We start from the raw sequence: 23611 nt of genomic DNA, 5'->3' as shown, positions 1-23611 counted from the left end.
CTTTAGAAAGAGGCACCATATATTCTGCTGACATTTCTGGGAGTCTGTGGGAGGAAAAAGGAAAAAGCACATTGGTGTATCCCCACTACCACTTTTAAATCCTGGTCTTGTTTATTAAATTTATTTGGACTCTATTTCCTGTAGTCACATGGTCTTTAGGGAACTGTGGCTGGCCCTACCTACACAGCCTAGCTTGTCATCTATGTAAATCGCCTGTACCAAGCTGAAAAACATTTTCTGGCAAATTTGCAACCAGAGATCTTGAGTTCTCTCCTGAATAGGAGTTAACACAGAACAATAGTGATCTCTTCCCACTCTCTATTTTAAACACGCGCACACACCCCAGTTTGTTTTATCCTGTGGACTTCCAGTATTCCATGGCTCTGCTTCTCTGAGATTTTCAATTACAGTTGCTTTAACCTTTTTTTTTTTTTTTTTTTTTTACAACTTAAGCTTTCTGATATCTCCACATTTGAAATCTCTGTTCAAACAGATCACTTAGACTAGAAATTTCATCACATACATAATGGCATAGATTATTCACTTAATGGACAGAAATGGAGGAAAAGTTAAATTCATCACTGAATATGAAAGCTCAGATTTAAGAACAAATTGTCTTAAAGAGAGCTTTTGTCATAAAAACCTAGTTTGTGGAAATTTTAATGTTTATGTTATATATGAATAACACAGATATACTATTTCCCTAACTCTAGAAACTTTTGACAGAGCCAGTGCATTAATACATAACATTTAAATTAGCTGAACATTCTAGTTTATTTTTCCCTTACTGTTTACTTCTGCAAAAGTTTGAAGCAATTGAAGTACATTTTTGTATTTCTGCTACTTCATAATTTACAGCTCATAGCACTCAAACCTGGCGTTTTAAATGGGCACTGTAGTGCAGAGAATGTTTATTCTCCTTAGCAGACTGTGACTGACAGCTTTTCTTTTCAACCTGTAATTCAAGAGATAAGAATGGTGCCTAAGTGACTTATACTATCCCTTTTTGCAAAGTTTTTTTTTAAAGTTAAGTTAAACTATAGCAAAAAATAACAATGTGTCTTGTTTTCTGACTCAAATCTAAAAATTTATCTGACCCTGGCTTCTTTTAAATATGGTTTGGGCTATAACTTCCTTCTGAGCCATGTTCTGTTTTCTATAAGATAACTTTGCAAACAAGCAGTATTACTTCACTTTTGTAAAGATTGTTAAACTATTGGATAAATAGCTTAATTATTTAAGCTTCATTTCTTCAACCTGAATTCTTTTACTCAACTACTCTGTATTCAGTACAGATAAATCATTCAAACATTTAAGATTAGTGACAAGACTGTTATTCTAAATGAGGTACTAATACTGACTGTCAAGGACCACCAAACAGCATAAACCGTTCACACTAAAATGTCAAGTCCGTTCAAGTCAGTGTTTTCAGCTCTCGAGTGACGTTCTGCCAGCGATGCTGTTTGGCATCAGACAGCTCACCTTGTTACAAGACTCCAGTAGCACTAACCGCGCGTGACTCTGATTCTTCACTGCAAACTGTAGTTTGAAGAATGCTAAATTCATTGTATGCCATAAGCCTTTTGGATTGCTCATTAGTGAATTGTAATTTCACACTTCATTTAAAATATTCTCAAACATTCTCTCGCAGTAAAAGGTTTCACACAGTAATTAAAAGACCCAGTTAACAAAGTCTAAGAAGTCTGATTCTCTCATGGGGAGTGATTTTGCTAAATTGTAGCATTTCAATTAACATAATTTACCAAAATAAATTTTGTATTGTGACCCAAAATATTATTGCCTGCTGAAAAGTAAAACAGTTTTCATCTCAGGAAATAAACATTTTACCTTCTTTTCCTTTGGTGCAGATTGAGGATGAGCTTTTTAATCCAGATTATGTGGAGATTGACCGGATAATGGACTTTGCACGTAGCACAGATGACCGGGGAGAGGTAATAGGAGATCATTTGAATTATAAAATGTCAGTTCAAGCAGCTCTTGTGTGTTTACAGAGAAGGTGGGAGGAACCTAGACCTGGTTTTGATTACAGATCTTCGATCATGATATACTTGGTCTGAGTTTAACTGGAACTTAAATGATTTCTTATCAGTTTTATGGTTTAATAATTGTGCTAAATACATTTTGTGTAGTCTGAGAGCTTTTGTAAAAAATCAGTTTTCAATTTTAACTATATTGACTTCTTTTACAGTTGTAGAATATGGTTAGTAGAGACCTCAGTACGTTTCGGTGACCTGTCATGTAGCACATAGTGCTCTTATGTATTCCTGTAAGGGATACATAATGTTATTTAACGTTATTTGGCATCCTAAGTGAAGCTGATGAACTTCATTTAGAAGACAGAAACTGCTTTTTATGTGAGATTGCCAAACTTGGTTTTCTCATGTTGCCTTATAAGTCCTACAAGACTGAAATGGCATTTGATAGGGAAGTTAAAAATACAAACAAGTCTAGTGACTTCTGAGCATCTGTGTTGCCAGTACTGTGCCTACCTCCCCTGAGTGCAGTCGTTCCTGGCTCCTCCGTGGAAACTGAGATTTACATTTAAGTGTTTGGATCTTGCTTATCTATAGGGAGAGTCTGCAAAGAATGCTCATGTTACTCTGAATAGTGAAATTCCATGTGTTTCAATGTGGGGCTGTATTTTTAACATTGTACATTATCTTTACTTTTCTTGTTTTGCTTAGTTGTACTTACAAAAGTGCTTCATTGTGTATTTACATTGTATACCAAATATTTTTAACATCACAAGCAGATTTAACACCATTTTAACATAGTGCTAAAATGTGTTCATCCAAAGATTTTCTAGAGGAAAGACAACGTGAAAGTCTTGTTCATCTGCCTTGTCCAAAATATTTAGCCCTCAAACCTCCTAGAGCTCAAATACAGTATTTGGTGTGGATACAGACAGTATTCCTTTTCTGCAAGGAAAAGACAGATAGCATAATAAATTTTACCCTGTAGTCCCAGCACTTGGGAGACTGAGGCAGGAGGATTGCTGTGAGTTTGAAGCCAGCCTGGGCCACAAAGTTAGTTCAAGGCCAGCTCGAACTGCATAATGAAACCCTGGTTCAAATAAATAAACAAACAAACCTAGTAAATTGTTCCCTTTTTGATTCTGTAAGAAACTAGCTAGTGATATAAACATGTACATACTATAAAAGGATATACCATATAAATGTGAATGATATACAGGACTATTTGCATAGATAAAATGAGACTTAAATTTAGCTTCTTGCTATTTGCTAGCTGTTCGTATATCCTTTCTGGCTTATGAACATTACCAGTGATTTAGGTACAAAGTTAGTTTGTTCTGATAATACCGATAGCACTGTTTCCATTATAGAAGGGAGACAACTATTTATTGGTCATGGGTTTAAAGTGTATATCAATTCAGTCTTACACTGAGGTAGCATCTGTCCATAAATGAAGTAGAGCACTTTCCCTGTAGTATATAAGATTTGGTGAAATGATTAAATTCTGGTTTATTTGAACCTGGCCAGCCTGTGACCCACTACCTGGTGAAGTGGTGCTCACTTCCGTACGAAGACAGCACGTGGGAGCTGAGGCAGGACATAGACCAAGCAAAGATTGAAGAGTTCGAGAAACTCATGTCCAGGGAGCCGGAAACAGAGCGTGTGGTAAGAACTGGCTCATGGTAGAAGATTTAATCTGAAAATAGCATAGTGTTGTGGTCTTTGAGCAACCACTAATGAGATTCACTGTATTTGAAACAGGAGCGACCTCCTGCTGATGACTGGAAGAAGTCAGAGAGTTCCAGGGAGTATAAAAACAATAACAAGCTCAGGGAGTACCAGTTGGAAGGAGTGAACTGGCTACTTTTCAATTGGTACAACATGTATGTAAGCCACGTCTTTCTTTGCTTTCGAAGAAGAGTGTAGCTCTTTCTTTGTAGTTACTGGAAATAGTAATAAGAATTTTAAATAATATTTAATAAAAATATTTTTAAAAATCAAGCATTGGAAATATACTTAGCATTTATTCAACAAATACTAATGCAGAGATTGAAAGAAGTACATAGAAGTAATTCTTATTAGAATTTTACTTAAAATATATTTTGTTCAATCTCAGGAAACATCTGCAGGCCTATGGATATACATTTGTTACTATAATATATATTTTGTGAAAAGATAGCATTATCTCATATCTACACTCACTAAATTTTCCTATTTTATTTTTCTCTCAAAGGCGAAACTGCATTTTAGCAGATGAAATGGGTTTGGGAAAAACTATCCAGTCCATTACATTTCTCTATGAGATATATTTGAAAGGAATCCATGGCCCTTTTTTAGTAATTGCCCCATTGTCCACAATCCCCAACTGGGAAAGGGAATTTCGAACCTGGACAGAGTTGAATGTGGTTGTGTATCATGGGAGTCAAGCTAGTCGTCGGACCATTCAGTTGTATGAAATGTACTTCAAAGATCCCCAGGTAAAACTTCTCAGGTCATATTCCTTGGGCATTTTAAGGTGTTGAAAATTCAAAGTGTCAGTGACTTGGGGAGAGGTCTTGATTTTGGTAAATTGTGAAATTTGCCTAGGATTTTTTACCCAATTTATGTTTTTATTATCTTTCTATATCTGTGAATACTGTTCTTTGTTTTTGTACATTTTGTCATTCTGATTATTTAATTAGAAGGAGTGAAATTTTTTACCTTGAATAACTGCTGAAATTTGTTTAATGTATTATTAGTGTTAGTTTTTTATACCTAAGACAAAAACCAAACAAAAGGTGATATTGAATTTGAATAGAAAGAATATACTGCTGTTACTAGAATTCAAAAATAATGGGTTTTATAAAATTCCAAATGCACCCAGTGGGAGGGTTTTATACTTTGACTCTTAATAGCAATTTCTATTAAGATTTTTTCTCATTTTAGTTGCCTGTTTGCAGTTGTTGTATGACACTGACAGTGAAGCGTTACTATAAGTGACGTGGTAAAGAAGGCTAATACGTGCTAAAACAGTTTTAGATTATAGGTAACAAATGAGTGTCCAGTAACTAGAAATAAGACAGTGGGCTTCTATGATGTTTGTTTTCTTTGAGTATAAAAATCTAACATACATTTAAATAATTTAAAAGAGAAAAATACTGAAATCTATTATCTGTATTTGTTTAGGTTTTAGAAATTATAAATTCTGTTCTCAGTGAATGTATTTTCATTTCAAATTCCTTAGCATTTGCAAGATGTGTTAGGGGAATAAAAAGGTTATAAAAGTTAAAGAAATTTTTAGAAGTTTATAAAGTTGGCTTAGAATTCAGTCCCTTTGGCCTTTATCTTTTAATACCTATGGGGCTTGACTAGCCTGCATGCATTTAAGGCTACCGTGTGTGATTTGTACAGAAACTGGACCTGAAATTTTGCTAACAATTTTCAAATTTCTTTTAAAAACAAAGTTAAAAAAATCTTTAAAACTCCACTTTACCATAACAAATTAAAGCCTCAAAAAGAACTCGAAAATAAAATGTTCCCTAAAATAAACAGGCCCTCAAAGGGATCCTTACTCATTGTGCAGTTATTTGTCCTAAGTTGTTAACATAATTATTGATCCATAATAATAAACATGCATTGTTCTTGTAGGGCCGAGTGATAAAAGGGTCCTATAAGTTTCATGCCATCATCACTACATTCGAGATGATTTTGACTGATTGTCCTGAGCTGCGCAGTATTCCCTGGCGCTGTGTGGTCATTGACGAGGCCCACAGGCTGAAGAATAGGAACTGCAAGCTGTTGGAGGGACTCAAGATGATGGACTTGGTCAGTGATCGTGTTCATGCGTCTGTTGAACCTGACTAGAGTTGTTACTGACTTGTTAGTCCCACTGCTTTGAATTTGATTGATGCCTTCGAAAGGTGTCTGCAAAGCCTGTACAGTATTGAGCTATATTCTCCTCAAATTTTAGCTGCTGGTTTCTTTCTAATTCTTGCATTATATGCTGGTGTTTTAAAACAGTTTTATCAAACAGAATATAACCATGATCCAGTTACATGCCACTGGATATAGGTTCTGTCCTACTGGAACCATTGAAACTTACAGATGTAAGTTCTCAGCAGGTTGGGTAGGATCTCTGGTATTGGTTCAGTTTGCATAGACACCTAAAAATTTGAGGTATTACAAGGCCTCAGATTTGATTTAGAATTTTATACCACACTGTCCCATGCTTTTCCAGCTTCCCAAGTGGTAGGTCTTTCTGATAGATGTCCTAGATTTTTTTTTTTCCCGACAGGATTACCATGGGACAGTATAATGTAGAGGGGGGAACTGGATGGATTTGTTGTCCCATATGGTTATGTGTATGTTGGTTGTCCTGAAAGGAACTGCCGCATAACTTGTCAGCCTTGGGCTTCTTTTCAGTCTATGCCTTACATGTTGGTTATGATCATTTGTTTTCATCTTTAATATATATTTTGAAAGCAATGTTATTTTCATTTAGGATGTCTTTAGTGATTTGATAAGTCTGAAAAACAATGATTGAAAAAGTCCCTTTAATAATGACTTTGGTAGATTAAGTGCTCTCATTGATTCAGAGTTAAAGATGGGAAGGAATATTCTGTATCTTCATGGCTATATATTTTTAGCTGAAGACTGGTACTATTGAAAAGAAAACCTAAAAGCTTTTTGTTGCAGCTTCTGTGAAGCAGCTGCCTTTATTCTTAAATTAAGAGAATTAGATTAGCCAGCTATCCTTTTAATTAAAAGCAAGCAAAATCTAGTTTTACTTAAAGAAGAACTGACTGAATTATCCTATTTTGGATAGGATTTCCCTTTCTTCTTTAGAGAATTATTACTAATGTTGTCCTAAGTCTTTTGCAAAATAGTTTACTACTCCTTGGCAGCCAGCGCCCCAAATAGATCTTGAGGATATGGGATAGGTGTATCAAAGGAGAAACTCTGTAGCTGTCTTTGGTCTTTCCAAGTGATACTTCACATTGCAATGAAGTAAAACTGTGTCTGCAGGTGAATACTAATCTTCAAGATATATCTAACTATAGCTTCTGAGTGGGGTGGGCCATTTCATGATGATCCACTAAAAGACAGTTAAATAACTAATTTTTAAAGGTTTAAACAGCCATCTGGACAGCTGGGCATGGTGGCACACACCTGTAATTCCAGCACTTGGGAGGCTGAGGCAGGAAGATCATTGGGAGTTCACCAGCCTGGGCTACAAAGTGAGCTCAAGGCCAGCCTGAGCCGTGTAGTGAGACCATGTCTCAAAAAACAAAACAAAACAAACAAACAGAAAACCCCAGCCATCTGACTGAGTTTATCTGAGTTATGTAAAAGAACACAAGTTCTAGCTCATGTGTTACCAGATGGTGGATTCTTACTATAAAACAGTCATTCATTAGTTAAGAGGTTTACCTCTGCCAGCGTTAGGCATTCTAATTGTTTGGGATACTTTGGGGAATTTTTTCTTACTAATGGTAACACTTCATTAACTCCTCAGAAAACTAAAACTACAAATACTCTTTGACCCAGGTATTGCCCTTTTAGGTATCTTCCTGAAAGAATTAAAAGCATCATATTACAGTGGTCCATGCATACCCATGTTTATAGCAGCACAGTTCATAATAGCTAAATCTTGGAAGCAGCCTGTGTATCCATCAGCAGATGGATCCAGCCTGTGTACTCATCAGCAGATGAGTAGATAAAGATATAGTGGGGCACCTCTATCTCCACAGTCTTCCCCTCTGCTCTGGGAAAGCGGTGCCATCACCTTGACCCTCTTCGCCGAGGAGAGGAAGCTGGGGAGGTTGTAGTAGTTCACCACTGATTTTGCCATCTCATCTTCTTTCATTGTCAGGAGTCCCTACACAAATTAAGGAGTCTGCTGAAAAGAAATTAAATACACACTGCTGCACCAGAGCTCAGAAGAACTAACATTTTCAGGGCAGAAACATATCTGCCAGCCTAGTTGAGCTTGAAAGTAGGATGCTTGATACCAAGACTTTTACAAGACACTTATGATTTTGTAGTAAATGCGTATTCTTAAATTGTTACCCACTTTCAAGTTGAAGCCTGTTTCTTTTGTTAATGCTCATATATGCTCATAACTATACGAAAGGGTTGTATTTGTAATCATTTGGTATAACTGGCTCTTTTCCAGTCACTGAAAGGAAGCCACATTGAAAAGGAGGTCCTTTCCTTGTTTTTTTGGTACTGGGAATTGAGCTCATGACCTCGCACTTGCCAGGCAGGCACTGTACCGCTGAGCTATAGCCACAGCCCCTCCTTTTTAAAAGTAGTTTATTTTTCAGTTAGTAAGTTCAAAAGACTAACTTTTTAAGTACTTGGTTACAGTGGGCCCCGGGCTTACAAACTCAGTTTATTCCCGAGGGCTGGTTGTAACTCAAGTTGTCAATGGAGGGCTCAGGCTCCTCTACAAGCCTTTAAAGTCTGTCTCCTGCACACAGGCAGATCTCAGGGTCCTTAGAGAGACACTGGCCCAGGATTTCTCCATTAACCCCATGCAGGAAAGGATGATATAATGTTCCTCCCAGAATCCTTCAGGGTTAAATCTGAGACCATCTGGAAGCACAAGTGGCCAGTATTCAGGCTATACTCAAGACTTCATCATAAGTTAAAAGTAAAAGTTCATTCATAACCCAGGTTGTTCATATGTCAGGCTGGTTGTAACTCGAGGGTCCACTGTAGGTATCCAAGATTTAAGTAATAAAATATATGAAAAAAATGGCAGACAATCAATACATCCTGAATCCTTGACAGTACTTTAAGAAATTCTTGGATAAAGTCCTTCAGGACTTGGTTGTATCAGTGATCATGACCCAGGTAATCCACCAGTGAGTGATAGAAAATTTTGAATTGATTTGTAAACGTCTCACTCAGTGAATTTAGTGCATCTGAATATGGTAGCAATATATGCACCTTCTTGCGCAAGAGACCTCTTCAGGGGAGAAAAGGAAGAAAAGTGTATTGGACAGCTTCATCTCAAAGAACTTTTCAAAGAACTTTCTTGACAGATAAGACATGATGTTAAGAATGTTAGCATATTTCCACTTAAGTCTCATTCATTTAGCATTTACTGAATGTATACTATACCTGGCAGCTGAGTCCTGTTAGATTCCAAGTCAAATTAGGATATGCTTGTGAAACTACTAATGGCTATAGTCATGTTCTAAAATGGTTTTTTAGTTGTGCTGTGCACCAAGCGGCTAAAATAAAAAGTAATTAGACTCTAAAAATTTATAAATTCACTATTAAGACTGATCCTAATAAATTCAGTTAAAACAGTTCCTATATGTAACAGGTATAGAAATAGAAAGACAAAGCACAAATGCATAAAGAAAACTAGAGATAGAGCTTGTAAACAGGAAGAATTAAATACCTAACTTACTTCAAAGAAACAAAGTTAGAAGTTGCATCTATTAATAAGTGATTGTGGTCTAGAAAACCAAGCTGGCCTCTTTGCTAATTGGAAATTTTTGCAGAACAAAATGACTTGATACACTATTACACTGAGAAGAACTTTGTCTCTAAAGTGAGCAGATAAAAAGATGAGAGGACTGTTGATCTAAAGAACAGAAAGAAGCATGTAGACCTTCTCTTAAGTCTGGGGATCATAGGAAAACTTAATTTCTTTGGAGAAAAAGCCTTGAGATTTAGAGGACTTAGCCATCCTACAAAAATATTAATTTAATAACCTCCAGAAGAAACAAAATAGTAAGATTCATACACTTAAGGACTCTGCAGAGAGGACCCTCCCTCTATCTGTTTATCTGAAGCAAGAACTGTATTCTCCCCCTTCTTGTGTAATCGCTGTCCTTTGTGTTGGTTGGTGCTGAGGTGCCACTGACGAACAGAAGTAGGAAAGTGGGAATACAGAAGAAAGTGTTGCACTGTTTGTGTCAGCAATTGGTCAGTTACCGTCCTCATGTTTCTGTAGGAACACAAAGTGCTGCTGACAGGAACCCCGCTACAGAACACTGTGGAAGAGCTCTTCAGCTTGCTTCATTTCTTGGAACCAAGTCGCTTCCCTTCAGAAACCACCTTTATGCAAGAATTTGGTGATCTTAAAACAGAAGAGCAGGTACTTATCACCTCTACCGTTATCACCTCTCCTCGCTATCTCAGTCATAAAGTTGAAGATAAACTCATGAAATGGGAAGACATTAATACTTAAGTATTTTAAGAGGCAAATTATATTGCATTTTTAAAAAAAAACCTATAGACAGAGCTTTATGTATTTTTCCTTTGGACTTTTCAAGTCGTCATTATGAAGGTTCTTGCTTGTTTATTTTGTATCTGTTTGCCTTCACAAAGGGTTATTAAGTTTTATAACGAGATTACACACCTGTTGACGTACTTTTCAGAGATTTCTGTGCTAATCAAGTTGGTGGTTTGCAGTGCCTACTTCCGGGGTTAGTGTCGGAAGCCCCTGAAGTCTTCGGAGCTATTTGCTTCCTGCAGTTTTGAGTTTCCATTCTTATTTCTGAACCATATGTGCTTGGCTGTGTTATTTAATTCTTCAGGCCAATGTATTTAGAATTTGGAAGCGTAAGCAGCCCACAGTATTTCCAGGAGAAATGAGACATTTTGTGTGAAAAGTGCTTTGCTTGGTTACATTATACAGTGTAAAAGTTACATGGGTATTAGTTCCTTTTTCTTATGCCGTATTCCAAATAAATATAGAGATAGGCTTGAGATCTTGGTGGTGCTTATGTGCCCTCTCTGCAATATACTGTCTACGATATGTTGGCTAAGTTCAGTGTGAAGTCTGTTTTGTTTTGCCTATATGTGCTGTATCCTACTGCCCGCCAACTGAACAGTACCAGGGAGAGCCGTCTCCGCTTGCTTGTGGGTGTGGCAGCTAGATTACTCTGGGCTCACTCCTTATTCTTTAGCTCTTTCTACAAAGGCAGAGAACAGAAGAAGAGAACTCAAGGCGTTGTTTCTACCTCCTTCCTCATCATCCTTGTGACTTAAGACAGACAGGAAAGCTAAATGAATAAATGTTTTGTTTGTTTGTTTTTCTGCTATGTACTTTTGAAGTTCATCTGGCTATTTAAAGCTCCTGGCGAAGTAAAATAATGTACTTGACATAGAATCACCCAGCCCTCCTACATTTTCATGGAAGCTGAAAGATTATCTCCTTTGTATTCTTAGCAGGCTTTGAAAAATGAAAATGGTTAATGATAAGTGAAATGATCCTATGTTTTCACATGCAAGCAAATGATGACACCAGTATTTACCTAAGGTCCTTTTTTAGGTGCAAAAACTTCAGGCTATTCTAAAGCCAATGATGTTGAGACGACTCAAAGAGGATGTAGAAAAGAACTTGGCCCCCAAAGAAGAAACTATTATTGAAGTTGAGCTAACAAACATTCAGAAGAAATATTACCGGGCCATCCTTGAGAAGAATTTCACATTTCTTTCCAAAGGTGGTGGACAAGCTAATGTACCTAACCTTTTAAACACTATGATGGAGTTACGAAAGTGCTGCAATCACCCATACCTAATCAATGGTAAGCCTGCCCACTTGTGAACTTGTCTGAATGACAAGCTCTAAAGATCTTCTGCCTCTAGACTGAGGGTGTTATGCTCTGTGGTTATTCCTGCCCCATCCACCCATGTGTATTTCTCTAGCTTCTACTTCTCTGTGATGCTTCCTCCTGTGGTTTTTGAAAACAAGTGACCAGTGCTTCTGTGATCCCAGAAGCTTGATCTCACCTTTACTATCTCCTGCCTCCCTCACTTGAGGCATTTGTGCTCCATGCTTGGAAGTCATCCGAAGTGCTGGCAGTGAAGGACATATTCCATTTGAGTGGTGGGGTGGGGGGGGTGCATAAATCAGCCATTAAAATCAAAGGGAGAAGCACTGGCATGGTTAGCAGCTCGCAGCTGTCTCAAAACTTAGGTGGAAATGTCTCCACATTCTTCACTGTCTAGTTGCCTAGTCCCTGAGGATGAGAGATGATCTTAAACCTTTGACTGTAGTATGTCCCTCTGGAGAATTTATAGTCCTTCTGCTTTCTTCACCAAATCCACAGTGTTCCATAGTTGATGTGGGTTAAACCTCTCTTTGTATACTTCCAGAAGTTGTCATGCCATAGCAGTGTGCGCCTCAAGAAGCTTGTGGTGTGTTGAGGGATTCAGACAAGGAAAGCCTTAGGAGATGTCATTTGAAACATACCTTCAAGGATATAAAGTATTTTGTAGGCAGGACAGACAGAGAAAAGATATCAAAGCTGAAGTCACAACACAAGCAAGGAGAAGGAAGCACAACAAAGGGGAACTTGCCCAAAGGATAAGACACATGTGCAAAATAATGGGACCATGCATCTTACACATGTGAGGGCTGTGCTATGAAGGCCTCGGGTGCTGATACAAGGGACATTGGTTGCAGTCTGTAGGTGAGGGAGAGCCATAGCCAGTGTGTGAGCTGAGCAGTGATTAGAAATATGACTGAGGCCAATGGATCAGGCAGTGTTGTAGAAAATGTGACAGGAGGGAAAGATAGAAGCAGACAGGCCAGCTCATGGCTACAGCTGCGGTCTGGGTAGGAGTAAATGCAGATTAAAGAAAGGTGGTGGCAGACTAATCTTAGGGTAATTGTGCACAATTTTAGTTGTCCAGTGTCTTGCCTATTTTTTTTGTTACTTACACAAAATACCTGATACTCAAAGTGAAAGGAGGAAAGGTTTAGAGATTTCAGTGTCAGCTGGGTCCAAGGTAAGTCAGCGTGGCAAAGAAGAAACAGTGCTTGGCGTGGCATACTGGAAGCAGCAGAGCAGCAAGTAGCAAGCCTGTGTTTACCTTTTATCCCATCCAGGCTATAAACCTCTTGGGAGGTGCCACCTACACCCAGGGTGGGGCTTCTGTCTTTCGTAAATCCACTCAGCCATGCCCAGTACTATGCTGATTCCAGTCAGTGGACTAACTTAGTACCACTCACACCCTAGGTCCAGCCAGCTCAGAAAAGGCTCACCTATGAGTGCATGAGGCTTTGGGTGGACATGTAGATACAAGCCATAATATCCAGCAATCCATAATATCCAGCAGTGCAGTTATGTTCGTTTCTAGGGAAGAAGGAACAAAGCTTAGTGTTGCCTTCTTCACAGTGCAGGAGGTACAAGGACAGTTGATTTAAAGAGTTGATTTAAAGAGTTCCTAATCCTTTCTCCTTTTCACAACATGCATACCCAGCAGCTACACTAGGTCAAGAACAAAAATGGTCCATGCATGGAAGATGGGCTCAGAGACAAGGGTTGGCCTACATAGATCATTTGTTCCTCGGGAGCCTCTGAGGACTCCCTGAAGTTTAGTGTCTGTGGCATTTGTTCTGGTTGATTACACCTTGAGGTCAGCTCTTCTGCCTTTGTAACAAGTTAAGAAGCGTATGTTAAGCAGGTGTCCTTCTACTTTTCTTTCAGGGAAATTGTAGTTAAAAAAAAATGAGGAAGACATATTAAGCATACAGCTGCCCAGATAACATGCACAGATGTGTGTCAGAGAGGTTGTTTTAGGGCTAGTACTGTTCATTCTTAGCCGTGATCTCCAGGTAGCATTCTGTTATGGAGCCATCTCTAAATATGATTATTAAATTTAAAGAAAGTCTTAAGTTTTAGAGATCATATAGAAATTTATATTGGTTGTGGCAGAGTAAAGTTTCCTGTCCAAACCAACTTCAGTTCCACAGAGCACAACCTTTCTACAGCCTTAAAAAAATAGAAGCAACTGTGTGCATTAAGTTGGAAGTGGTAACAGAAGCATAGCAGAAGGGGGGAAATACGGAACTTAGGATAGAATGCTAAGTATACAAATTAGAACCGTTTTTAACATGATTTAATGCTTTTAAGTGTTCAGAACATTGTCTGGCACACTATAAGCATTTGGTAGTGAGTACTGGTAATTGTTTTTCTTGCTAAAAGTTAAACAGGTAACTGGATCACATAAATGGGAGTTCTGATACTGACCCGAACTTTATTTGAATGCAATTTCCAATTTTAGGTTTCCTGATGTGAAGGTAAGAATGGTGTTGACAACATCTCTGAGTTTCCGTGATGGTTAGGGTCATGAGTCATTGGTTGTTACTGTTGGAGATAGGAAGGATATAAAAAATAGTGGGCAAAAAGAAAATAAAAATAAGGCTTACTTGATGAAGTGAGCGTTAGTGAAAAAGTAGTAGCTTTTTTGTGGTAATCTCTAAGAACAGAAAATTTCCTTTCTCACTGGTGAGCAATCTGGCCAGATGCCATGGTAGTCCCTGCCCTTACAGTGATTACCCTGATGGTGACCGTCTCTTCAGAGGCACACACTCAGCACGGAAGTAAGTGCGCCTTCACTTCGCATTGCCTTTGATGCACATGCTAAATGGAATCCATTCCTTAACTGAAGACAACAAAGTACTTGGGCTTATACTCTATTTCCATTTAGTTTTTTGACTGCTGTTTACAAATCTGACATCACGTTAAATCTTTAATTGGTAATTTTGAAAATTTGATTGTGATATCGGAAGATAGAAATTGTCTTCCTTCCTTGTGCCTTTCCCACCTACCTCCTTAAAGGTTTCTACAGTGATGTTCAGAGACTCGTAAAGGAAGTATGTTTATTGATAGTATTTGTAAGTGAAGTATTAGTGGAAACTGACTACTGCTTGAAGAACCTTAACTCATTACAAGGAACTGAATTGATCTGTTCAGTAAATTTTTTCACATAAGAAAAAATGCTTTTTTTTCATTTTTCTAGAGAAATTATTGATAGTGTTGAAAGGGCAGTAGAATTATTTTTCTCATCCGAATAAAAATTTTTAAATGAGTTTAAGTTTTTCTGTTAATTTGACTAAATTGTTTTTATTTTCAAAATTTTTGTACTAAAATAATTCAGGCATGTCAGATATTTGTCCAAATGATTATCTCATTTTAAAAAAATGTTCCTGTTTGTTTGTTTGAGACAGGGTCTTGCTATGTAGTTCAGAGTGGCCTTGAACTCGCTGTGTAGCCCAGGCTGGCCTTAGACTCATGGCAGTCTTCCTACCTCAGCTTCCCAAGTGTGCTGGGATTATAGATGTGCACCACCACACCCAGCCTCATTGATTACTAACTTGTTTTAAAATACAATGCATTATATTTTATTTAGATTATATATTATAATCTTTACATGGACAAAAATAAGTACCTAAATATCTAAGTATAAAACCTGTCTTTTACATCTGAATTGTAAAGAGCGTTACAGCATGTTGTGCAAAAGAACAAACTTTTAAAAAGATCTAATGTAATTTGTGGACTTAAATTTACTTTGCTTGAGGGCTTTTTCTTAAATCTAGAACTTGAGTTTCTAAATTTTATGTTTGGAAAACCATCATTCAACTTGATTCAAGAGCATTCTTGCTACTGTTCTTAAATAACATTTTGTTCTTCACTTTTTTCTAATAAAACCTTAGTTTTTTTAATACTTACAGAAACTTTCTGAATATTAGCTTTTTGTTAATGTGGAAGAGGGAGTGAGGGTCAAATAATTGTAACTGGGCCTTAGCTCCCGTTCATACAACGGTAATGTGCTTTGTGTAAGGATTAGTTCTTGGTGAGGATATTAAGTGGCTTTAATCTGTTCTCAGTGAATTCTTTGTTGGTTTACAATCAACAAACTGTATTTCTGTATATGATCATGTCATAAGGTAAGTTCCACAAGCACTTTTAAAATGGAAATTGACTTGTTGTTCTGCTATATCTTGTGCTTCTTATAGAAGTGTCACTTGAGCATCTGTGGTGACCTGTCTAACCTAACTTTTAAAACTCTCTGAAGGCTTAAGCATCCCCATTGTGTGTATCATTAGTTCATGTGTTTAAGCCAGTGGTAGTAAGTTTAAAGTTTCTGGAACATTTTAAGGCTGAGAAATAATCCCATTAGATGTGTGAGTTTGTTTTTGAAGAACTCCAGGGTGAGAGACAGACCTAAGCATAGGTACCATGGCCTGGTTACCCTGAGATAGAGGTGTCCAGGCCAGTACTACAGAATTCCAGTAAAGCCACTTGCGAGTTGAAGGAAGCTTCACCTGCTACCTTCTGAATAAGGGTGTATGTGGGTTAGGAGAGGAAGTGATGGTCTTTCCTTCATTCCCCAGGAAGGTGCCATTTTCTTGGTGCATCTCTAATAGCCCAAGTCTGAAGAAACAAAAATCCAGGTGGAGCTATGAGAAAAAAGAGAGTTAAGGATGGTAGAAGTCTTGTGTTAAACATAGAGATTTGTTTGGTTTTGTTTTTAGCTTTCAGGTTTGGATAATTCAAGATGGAATTTTTGTGTTTTAGGAAATTATCAGGTGGGATTGAATGTAGAGGGAGATTTAAAGATTGCAATATTCTCAGGTTCCCCACAAAAATCCCTAGAGTTTACCCAAGGAATAAACTTCCCCATTTGCACTCCTTTTGATGATTTTTTTTTTTTTTTAACTGGTACCAGGAATTGAACCCAGGGCCTCACACTTGCCAGGCAGGCACTAGGGCACTGAGCTACATCCCTGGCCCCATTTTGATGATATTAATATGCAATTGTAGATTCAAATTACAGCCCTTGCACTTTGATTGTTAGGACTCTGTTCCTTTGTTTCCTAGTTTTAGAACAGATTTTGTTGTTTGTGTTTATATTCAGCTCATAAATAGTTCTTCATTTCTTTAGCAATTTAGGTTCCAAATTTTCTGTAGGTATCTGGCCCTTGGCTTGTTTCTGCCACTTCTGGCTTGACAGTCTGTTGTTGAAATTCAGTTTTTACAGGCAGCAAACATTTGTTTGTTGGAAAATGTGGTTTTCCCCCTAAATGCTTCAATGTGTTATGCTTTACAACCTTGATCCCTTTTATATATGACCACGATTTTGCATAGACTCAACTTTGAGTAAGTAGATGGATTCTTACTTATAAAAAAAGAGTATAGTGTTCTGGTTCCTACAGTTTTTGGTAGGTTTTGAAAGCAGATTCATTGTTTTTAGTAATAAAACCCTTTACAGTATTCACATTATGCTGTCCAATCTCTGCAGGTGCTGAAGAGAAAATTTTGGAAGAGTTTAAAGAAACACACAATGCAGAGTCTCCAGATTTTCAGCTCCAGGCAATGATCCAGGCTGCTGGCAAGCTAGTGCTGATTGACAAGCTGCTGCCAAAACTGAAGGCTGGTGGCCACAGGGTGCTTATCTTTTCCCAGATGGTGCGCTGCTTGGACATACTGGAAGACTACCTCATTCAAAGACGGTGAGGCCACTCTATCAGAATAATAAGGAGGAGAGAAATAATCACCCTATATGGGCTCCAAGGAGTTCACCCAGAAATGACATTTATGATATTCGAATGGGGAAAAAAATGTGTCATATCTCCTTTTAAAAACTAGTTGTATGTAAAATTATTTTATATGATGGCTACTGGAGGGCACTGCATACTTTTATGAGCAATTTTTCCCCCTTGCTTTCATTTGACTAGGGAAAAATAGTTCGTACCAAAAAATGAAATTGTTATCTTACTGTTTAGAAGGGTCAGCTATTTTTAGAGTATAGCCATTGCACTGAATAGGAAGTAAAGGGGGATCTTTTGAGTATTCAGCCAATTGTATGAGGAAACTCTGCTCTGAAAGTATTTCTTTTAAAACATCGTTTGGTTAGTGTTTCCATGTTATAATACTTTAAAAAGGGACAGATAGATTCTAGCTGCTATCAGGAATCTTTGTTGCTACCAATATCTTCTAGGTACCCATATGAAAGGATCGATGGCCGAGTAAGAGGCAACCTCCGCCAGGCAGCTATTGACAGATTCTCCAAGCCTGATTCTGATAGGTTCGTTTTCCTCCTGTGTACAAGGGCAGGAGGTTTAGGCATTAATCTCACTGCTGCTGATACCTGCATCATCTTTGATTCAGACTGGAATCCCCAAAATGACCTCCAGGTAAACACACAGTGAAATCTTCCTGATGGTTTTCTTCAAAACAAAGTCAATATACTATGACAGAGAATCCTAGTCTAACCAAAAAATTAAAGTTGTGTCACTGCTTAGGTGGTATCTCATGACTCGGCAAGTCAGTTGACTAATAGTCAATTGATTAATATGAGAAGCAGTTTTTTAGTATGTTAATCCTCTTCTAAACTGCACCTCTGATTTTTGGACATATCCTCTTATTACTGATAAGTGAGTCATCTTTGGAAGTTGTCAAGGTCACCTTTGCCTGCTGTAATAAAATGTTGTACATTGAGTGGTGTAAGCAGTAAACATGTAGTTTTTGTGGTTCTAGGGGTTGGAAGTCTGAGATCAGGGTGCCAGAGTGCTTGGGTTCTTGGTAAGGGAACTCTGCCTGATACAGGTGGCTGTCTTCTTGCTGAGTCCTCACCTAGCCAAAAGACGAGTTCACTCTCCGGCCTTTGTTTATAGGAGCATTACTCCCACTCAGGAAGATGCTACCCTCGTGATCCACTACGTCCCTGCCTCTAAATCCCCACCATCAAAGTTTCAACCTATGAATCTTGGGAGAACACAGAGATTCTGTCCACTGCAGTAGCCATTAATTTTTTTCAATTTTTTTATTCGAGGCTCAGGCTAGATGTCATAGAATTGGACAGAGCAAATCCGTGAAAATCTACAGGCTGATCACAAGAAACTCCTATGAAAGAGAAATGTTTGACAAGGCTAGTTTGAAGCTCGGTCTGGATAAAGCTGTACTGCAGTCTATGAGTGGAAGAGAAAATGCTACCAACGGGGTAAAATAACACTTGAGACCATTCATTCTTCTGCCTCCTTCCTTTATTTAGCTAATACACTAGGAAACCATTCAGCATCTGATTTTTTAATTCAATACTTTCAGCATGTTTTGTCACATTTTCCTTTGAATTCTAAATTAGTTTAAATATTTCTCTAAATCAGGTACAACAGCTTTCCAAGAAAGAGATAGAGGATCTTCTACGAAAGGGGGCTTATGGTGCACTCATGGATGAGGAGGATGAAGGATCTAAGTTTTGTGAGGAAGATATTGACCAGATTCTTCTACGGCGAACTCACACTATTACCATTGAGTCTGAAGGAAAAGGTTCCACGTTTGCTAAGGTGGGAATCCATCTGAAGAAGGGGCTGGGGATTTAGCTCAGCGGCAAAAGCGCCTGCCTGGCAAGCGCAAGGTCATGAGTTTGGTTCCCGGTACCGGAGAAAAACCAAAAAATAAATAAATAAATAAGAAAAGGTTCCACGTTTGCTAAGCTGGGAATCCGTCTGAAGAGTCTGGATTTTCAGAGTTCATATGAGAGCACCGTGTAAAAGTGCCCCCAGAGTGCACATGCACATGTAACATTTGTGTTGACTAATTATTAGCTACCTGGGAGGCTCCTGGCACAGAAAACATTCTTTGTCCTTAGCGTTCTTTTCTGTGTCTGTGGCACCAGTGATCCCTTTGACCTGTGACCTTGAGCCCATCCTCTTCACTTCTGAGATTCAGCTCCAGCACTGTCCTCCTTTCCTCAGTCCTGATTTCCAGAACAGCCTGCAAGATTAGTCTACTCGTGTGTACCTTTTAAGTCAGTCATCTGTTTTCCACTCTAGCTAAAAACTCTGTAATTCTCTTTGTAGCTAAAGTCACACCAGCATAAACTTCTCCAGCTGTTTGCACTGCCACCCCCCCACTTAATTTTCAGCCTCAAGCTTGGAGACCATCTCTGTGTCGGAACCGCTCTGCCACAGACTCGCTGTGAGAGCTCCTTCTGAGGCTTCACCTGCATTCTGTCCCAGCCATCCTCACTGTGATCCACTCCACTTCTAAAATTTTAACAGCTTTTTTGAAATGTAATGTATTCACCATAAAACTTGACTATTTTAAGTGTGTAGTTCAGTGTCTTTACCATATTACCGAGTTGTACAACCCTCAGCACAATCTAGATTTAGAGTATTTCTGTCACCCTGGAAAGATATTAGTGTTCGTTGGCAGTCATTCCCTACCACTCTTCCTCTGTTCCTTTCACCTCAGTCCCTAGAAACCACTACAGTATTACACTTTCTTTCTAGATTTGCCTACTCTGCACATGTTATATAAACAGCTTCATACACTATGTGGCCCTTTTGTGTTGGGCATCATTCATTAGCCTAATGTTTTTGAGGTTCATCTATCTTGTAGCATATATCAGTAATCTGTTCCCTTTTATTGCTGGACAGTACAGTAAGTCCCAGACTTACGAACATTTGAGTTGCAAACTTTCACCGATACAAACAGACCTCAAGTTATAAACATTCATAGGTGTGAACAAATTGCAAAAGTAGCTCATGTGCCTGCCAGTAAAAGTAACTTATTTATAGTGTGTGTGTGTGTGTGTGTGTGTGTGTGTGGTTGGTTTTTTTATACTTTACATTGTATATTTGTTTCAAAAGTGTACTCAGACTTACGAATAAATCCAACTTCCAAATGTTCTGCTGGAACCAAACTCATTCGTAAGTCAGGGACTTACTGTATTCCATTATGTAGGTATACCACATTTATCAGATAATGCATATTTGGATTATTTATCCATTTACTAGTTGGTAGTGAAATTTGGATTGTTTCTGCTTTGTGCATATTATGAGTAGTGTTGCCGTAAACATTTGTATGCTAGTTTCTATGTGGATGTATGTTTTCATTTCTCTTGGGCACATCCCAGGAGTTGAATTGTGTCACCTGTATGTTGATGTTTAGCTGCCCTCCCACCCTTCTTTTCTTTCTGTGCAGTACTAAAGTTTGAACCCTCAGCATTGCACATGCTAGACAAATGCTTTGCCACTAAGCTACATCCCTAGTTATTGATGTTTAACTCTTCAAGGAATTAGCAGCTGTTTTCTAAAGTGACTAGGCCATGTTCCCTTACCACCAACAGTGTACTTGACTTGCATTTTCTCCACGTATTCACTGTTACTTTTTATTATCTGACTTTTTAATGTAGCCATCCAGTGGATGTGAAGTGGGTATCCTCCTTTGCATTTTATTTGCATTTCATTGATGATACTGATCAGCTGTACATGTGCTTATTGGCCAGATGTATATCATCTTTGGAGAAATGTCTGTTCAAACCCTTTGTTCATTTTTTGTTATTAGTCTTTGTTGAGTTTCAAGAGTTCTTATATATTCTGAACAGAAGTTCTATGTCAGATAATATAGTAGCATGTATTTTGTCCTAATCTTTTAATGCTGTATACTTTCAGCAAAGTCCAGTTTATCAAATTCTCTTCTGTCACTGAACTTTTAGTGTGTTTCACCCAAGGTCACCAAGATTTACTTGTATGTTTTCTTCTATGAGTTTTATAATTTTTGCTCTTACATTTAGTCCTGTGGTAGATGATTTATGTGTGTGGTATGAGGTAGAGGTCCAGCTCCTCCTTGGGCATGTGGCTGTCAAGTCATCCCAGCTGCATTACTCTACAAAAACTCTTCCCTGGGCTGTGTGACCCAACACCTACTCCATATCTTTCAGGCTCTTTTTCTCAGCCCTTAGAGTCAGTGTAAATGTGTTATGTGCAAAACCAAACTTATCACCCCTTTCTTCTCCTTAACATACAAACACACACACACACACACCTGTCCACCTAAATAACACTATTCAATTGCCAGAAATAGAGTTTTTCCTGGTCTCTTCTACCTCATTAATACTTGATATCTGCCCAGAGTCTATATCCATGAATTTTGACTTTCAAAGAATGTCTTTTTGATGTACATGGTGGTACATGCCTGTAATCCCAGCAATCCAGAGGCTGAAGCAGGAGAATTATTGCAAATCAAGGCCAGCCCAGGCTACATAGTGAGTTCAAGGCCAGCTGGAATCATTTGGTGAACCCTTGTCTCAAAAAAAAAGTAAATCAAAACAAAACAAGAAGTCTTTCTAAACAATCTCCCTTTTTTCCTTTTTTTCCATGTCTGTCTTTATTCTTTATTTTCCCCCCAAACCCCTATGGAGACCTATGCTATCCTCCATGCTCCAAGAGAGTGGTACGATCTAACATGTACCTCTGGGTGTGATTATGTCCATCTTGAGAATACTCCTATTTACACATAGCTTATGCTCCCCTTAAGATAGAGTTCAGACTGCTAACAGCATACACAAAGCCCTGGTTGACTTAGGCCTCAGTCACCACTGTGCACTTTGGCTGGTCTTCCCTAAGCACCCTCATTTCCTTTTCTGTATTCTGTGCCTTTACACATGCTCTGTCATGAACATTTCCAAGTGCTTTCCTGTTTGATGAGTGTTTTAAAATATATTCCTAGTGTTATCTTACAGGAGAGCCTTTCTTTTGAAGTTTCCAGCAGCGCCCTATCTGGAGTGGTTTTGAGGACCTCCTTTGTATGTTACTTGCACCTGTGCTTGCCTCCATTCCCCATTGTTTATCATGGTACCTACCATGTGTGCCTTTGTTTCCTGTTCAGCAGGAAGGATGCCTTTCATCCCAGTCCCATCCACTAGAGCATCTGACACAGTGGAGGAGCACACCCATCCGTAATTGAGGGAGTGAATAAAACTGAGGTGCTTTGCATTCTGACTTAGAAAAATATCAAGTAATGCATGTTTTTTCCCTTTTAGGCCAGTTTTGTTGCATCTGGAAATAGGACAGATATTTCCTTGGATGATCCAAATTTCTGGCAAAAGTGGGCTAAGAAGGCTGAATTGGATATTGATGCTTTAAATGGGAGGGTGAGTGAGAAGCCCCACTGAGACTTCTATCTGATCTAACCCAAGGATCACTTTTTCTGTAGTTGTAAGTGTATCCACTCTTTTGTTAGAACAACCTGGTCATTGACACTCCACGGGTGAGAAAGCAGACCAGGCTGTACAGCGCGGTGAAGGAGGATGAGCTGATGGAGTTTTCAGACTTAGAAAGTGACTCTGAAGAAAAGCCTTGTGCAAAGCCACGGCGACCCCAGGATAAGTCACAAGGCTACGCCCGGAGTGAGTGTTTCAGAGTAGAGAAGAATCTGCTCGTCTATGGGTAAGGGACTCACTACATACAGTAGAATTTTACCCTCACAGTAGTTAGAATTCCTGGTTGTTACAGAGAAACAATTTATATTTAGGTCTGTATGCCATGTCTCAGTGCAGTCAAATGAGTGCCTCTACAGTAACTTTCTGTAGCATAAGGGCCATGTGGTTCAAATGTCCCACAGTGATCAGATCCTGCCAGATGCGGAGAGGTCACTGGAAGCTAGGGGTGTGGATTTGTAGCTAAATAAATATGGCATGTCCATATTTACATGTTGATTATCAATAATTCATAACAGAATCTAAAGTCACAAACTTTTTCCATTTCACCTTTTATAAACTTTATGAGTATAATGATCTTTTCATATTTTTCTGTTATAAAAAATTGTCCAGAGAAATAATCTCTCTTTTTAAACTCCTATTACACATTTGAAAGCCCAAGTGCTCATGTGAACTTGGTGAATATGTTGTGTTTCTCTTGCTGGGCAACAGATTCTTGAAAGGGTGGTCTCGTTTCTAGTTCATTTCCCACCTGCATAAGGCAGAGACTTCCCACCTCAGCCCTCTGTACTTGTGTGTGCTTCCTTATTGCCACCTTATGATCAGTGTGGAGGGTTTTGTTGGAAATCTTAGGACTGGAATGTATTAATCATTCCTGA

At 38.5% G+C, this 23611-nt stretch overlaps 1 protein-coding gene across 3 annotated transcripts in view; it reads left to right on the top strand.

The window, feature by feature from the left end:
- Positions 1-23611, top strand: part of Chd7 (chromodomain helicase DNA binding protein 7) — a 207625-nt gene that overhangs the window by 160714 nt on the left and 23300 nt on the right. For all 3 annotated transcript variants that reach the window (XM_005392182.2, XM_005392181.2, XM_005392183.2), the window contains 13 exons: positions 1869-1952; positions 3522-3659; positions 3756-3877; positions 4228-4471; positions 5622-5798; positions 9946-10089; positions 11269-11524; positions 17031-17241; positions 17730-17925; positions 18564-18731; positions 18895-19074; positions 22557-22667; positions 22757-22962. In XM_005392182.2, coding sequence (XP_005392239.1) covers positions 1869-1952; positions 3522-3659; positions 3756-3877; positions 4228-4471; positions 5622-5798; positions 9946-10089; positions 11269-11524; positions 17031-17241; positions 17730-17925; positions 18564-18731; positions 18895-19074; positions 22557-22667; positions 22757-22962 — 2237 coding nt within the window. The remainder of the gene's footprint in view (positions 1-1868; positions 1953-3521; positions 3660-3755; positions 3878-4227; positions 4472-5621; positions 5799-9945; positions 10090-11268; positions 11525-17030; positions 17242-17729; positions 17926-18563; positions 18732-18894; positions 19075-22556; positions 22668-22756; positions 22963-23611) is intronic.

This window comes from Chinchilla lanigera, unplaced genomic scaffold (assembly GCF_000276665.1).
Source record: "Chinchilla lanigera isolate Chin_1 unplaced genomic scaffold, ChiLan1.0 scaffold00043, whole genome shotgun sequence".
Taxonomy (NCBI): domain Eukaryota; kingdom Metazoa; phylum Chordata; class Mammalia; order Rodentia; family Chinchillidae; genus Chinchilla; species Chinchilla lanigera.
Note: the sequence above shows the minus strand (reverse complement) of the source record. Positions and strands in the feature narration are given on the sequence as shown.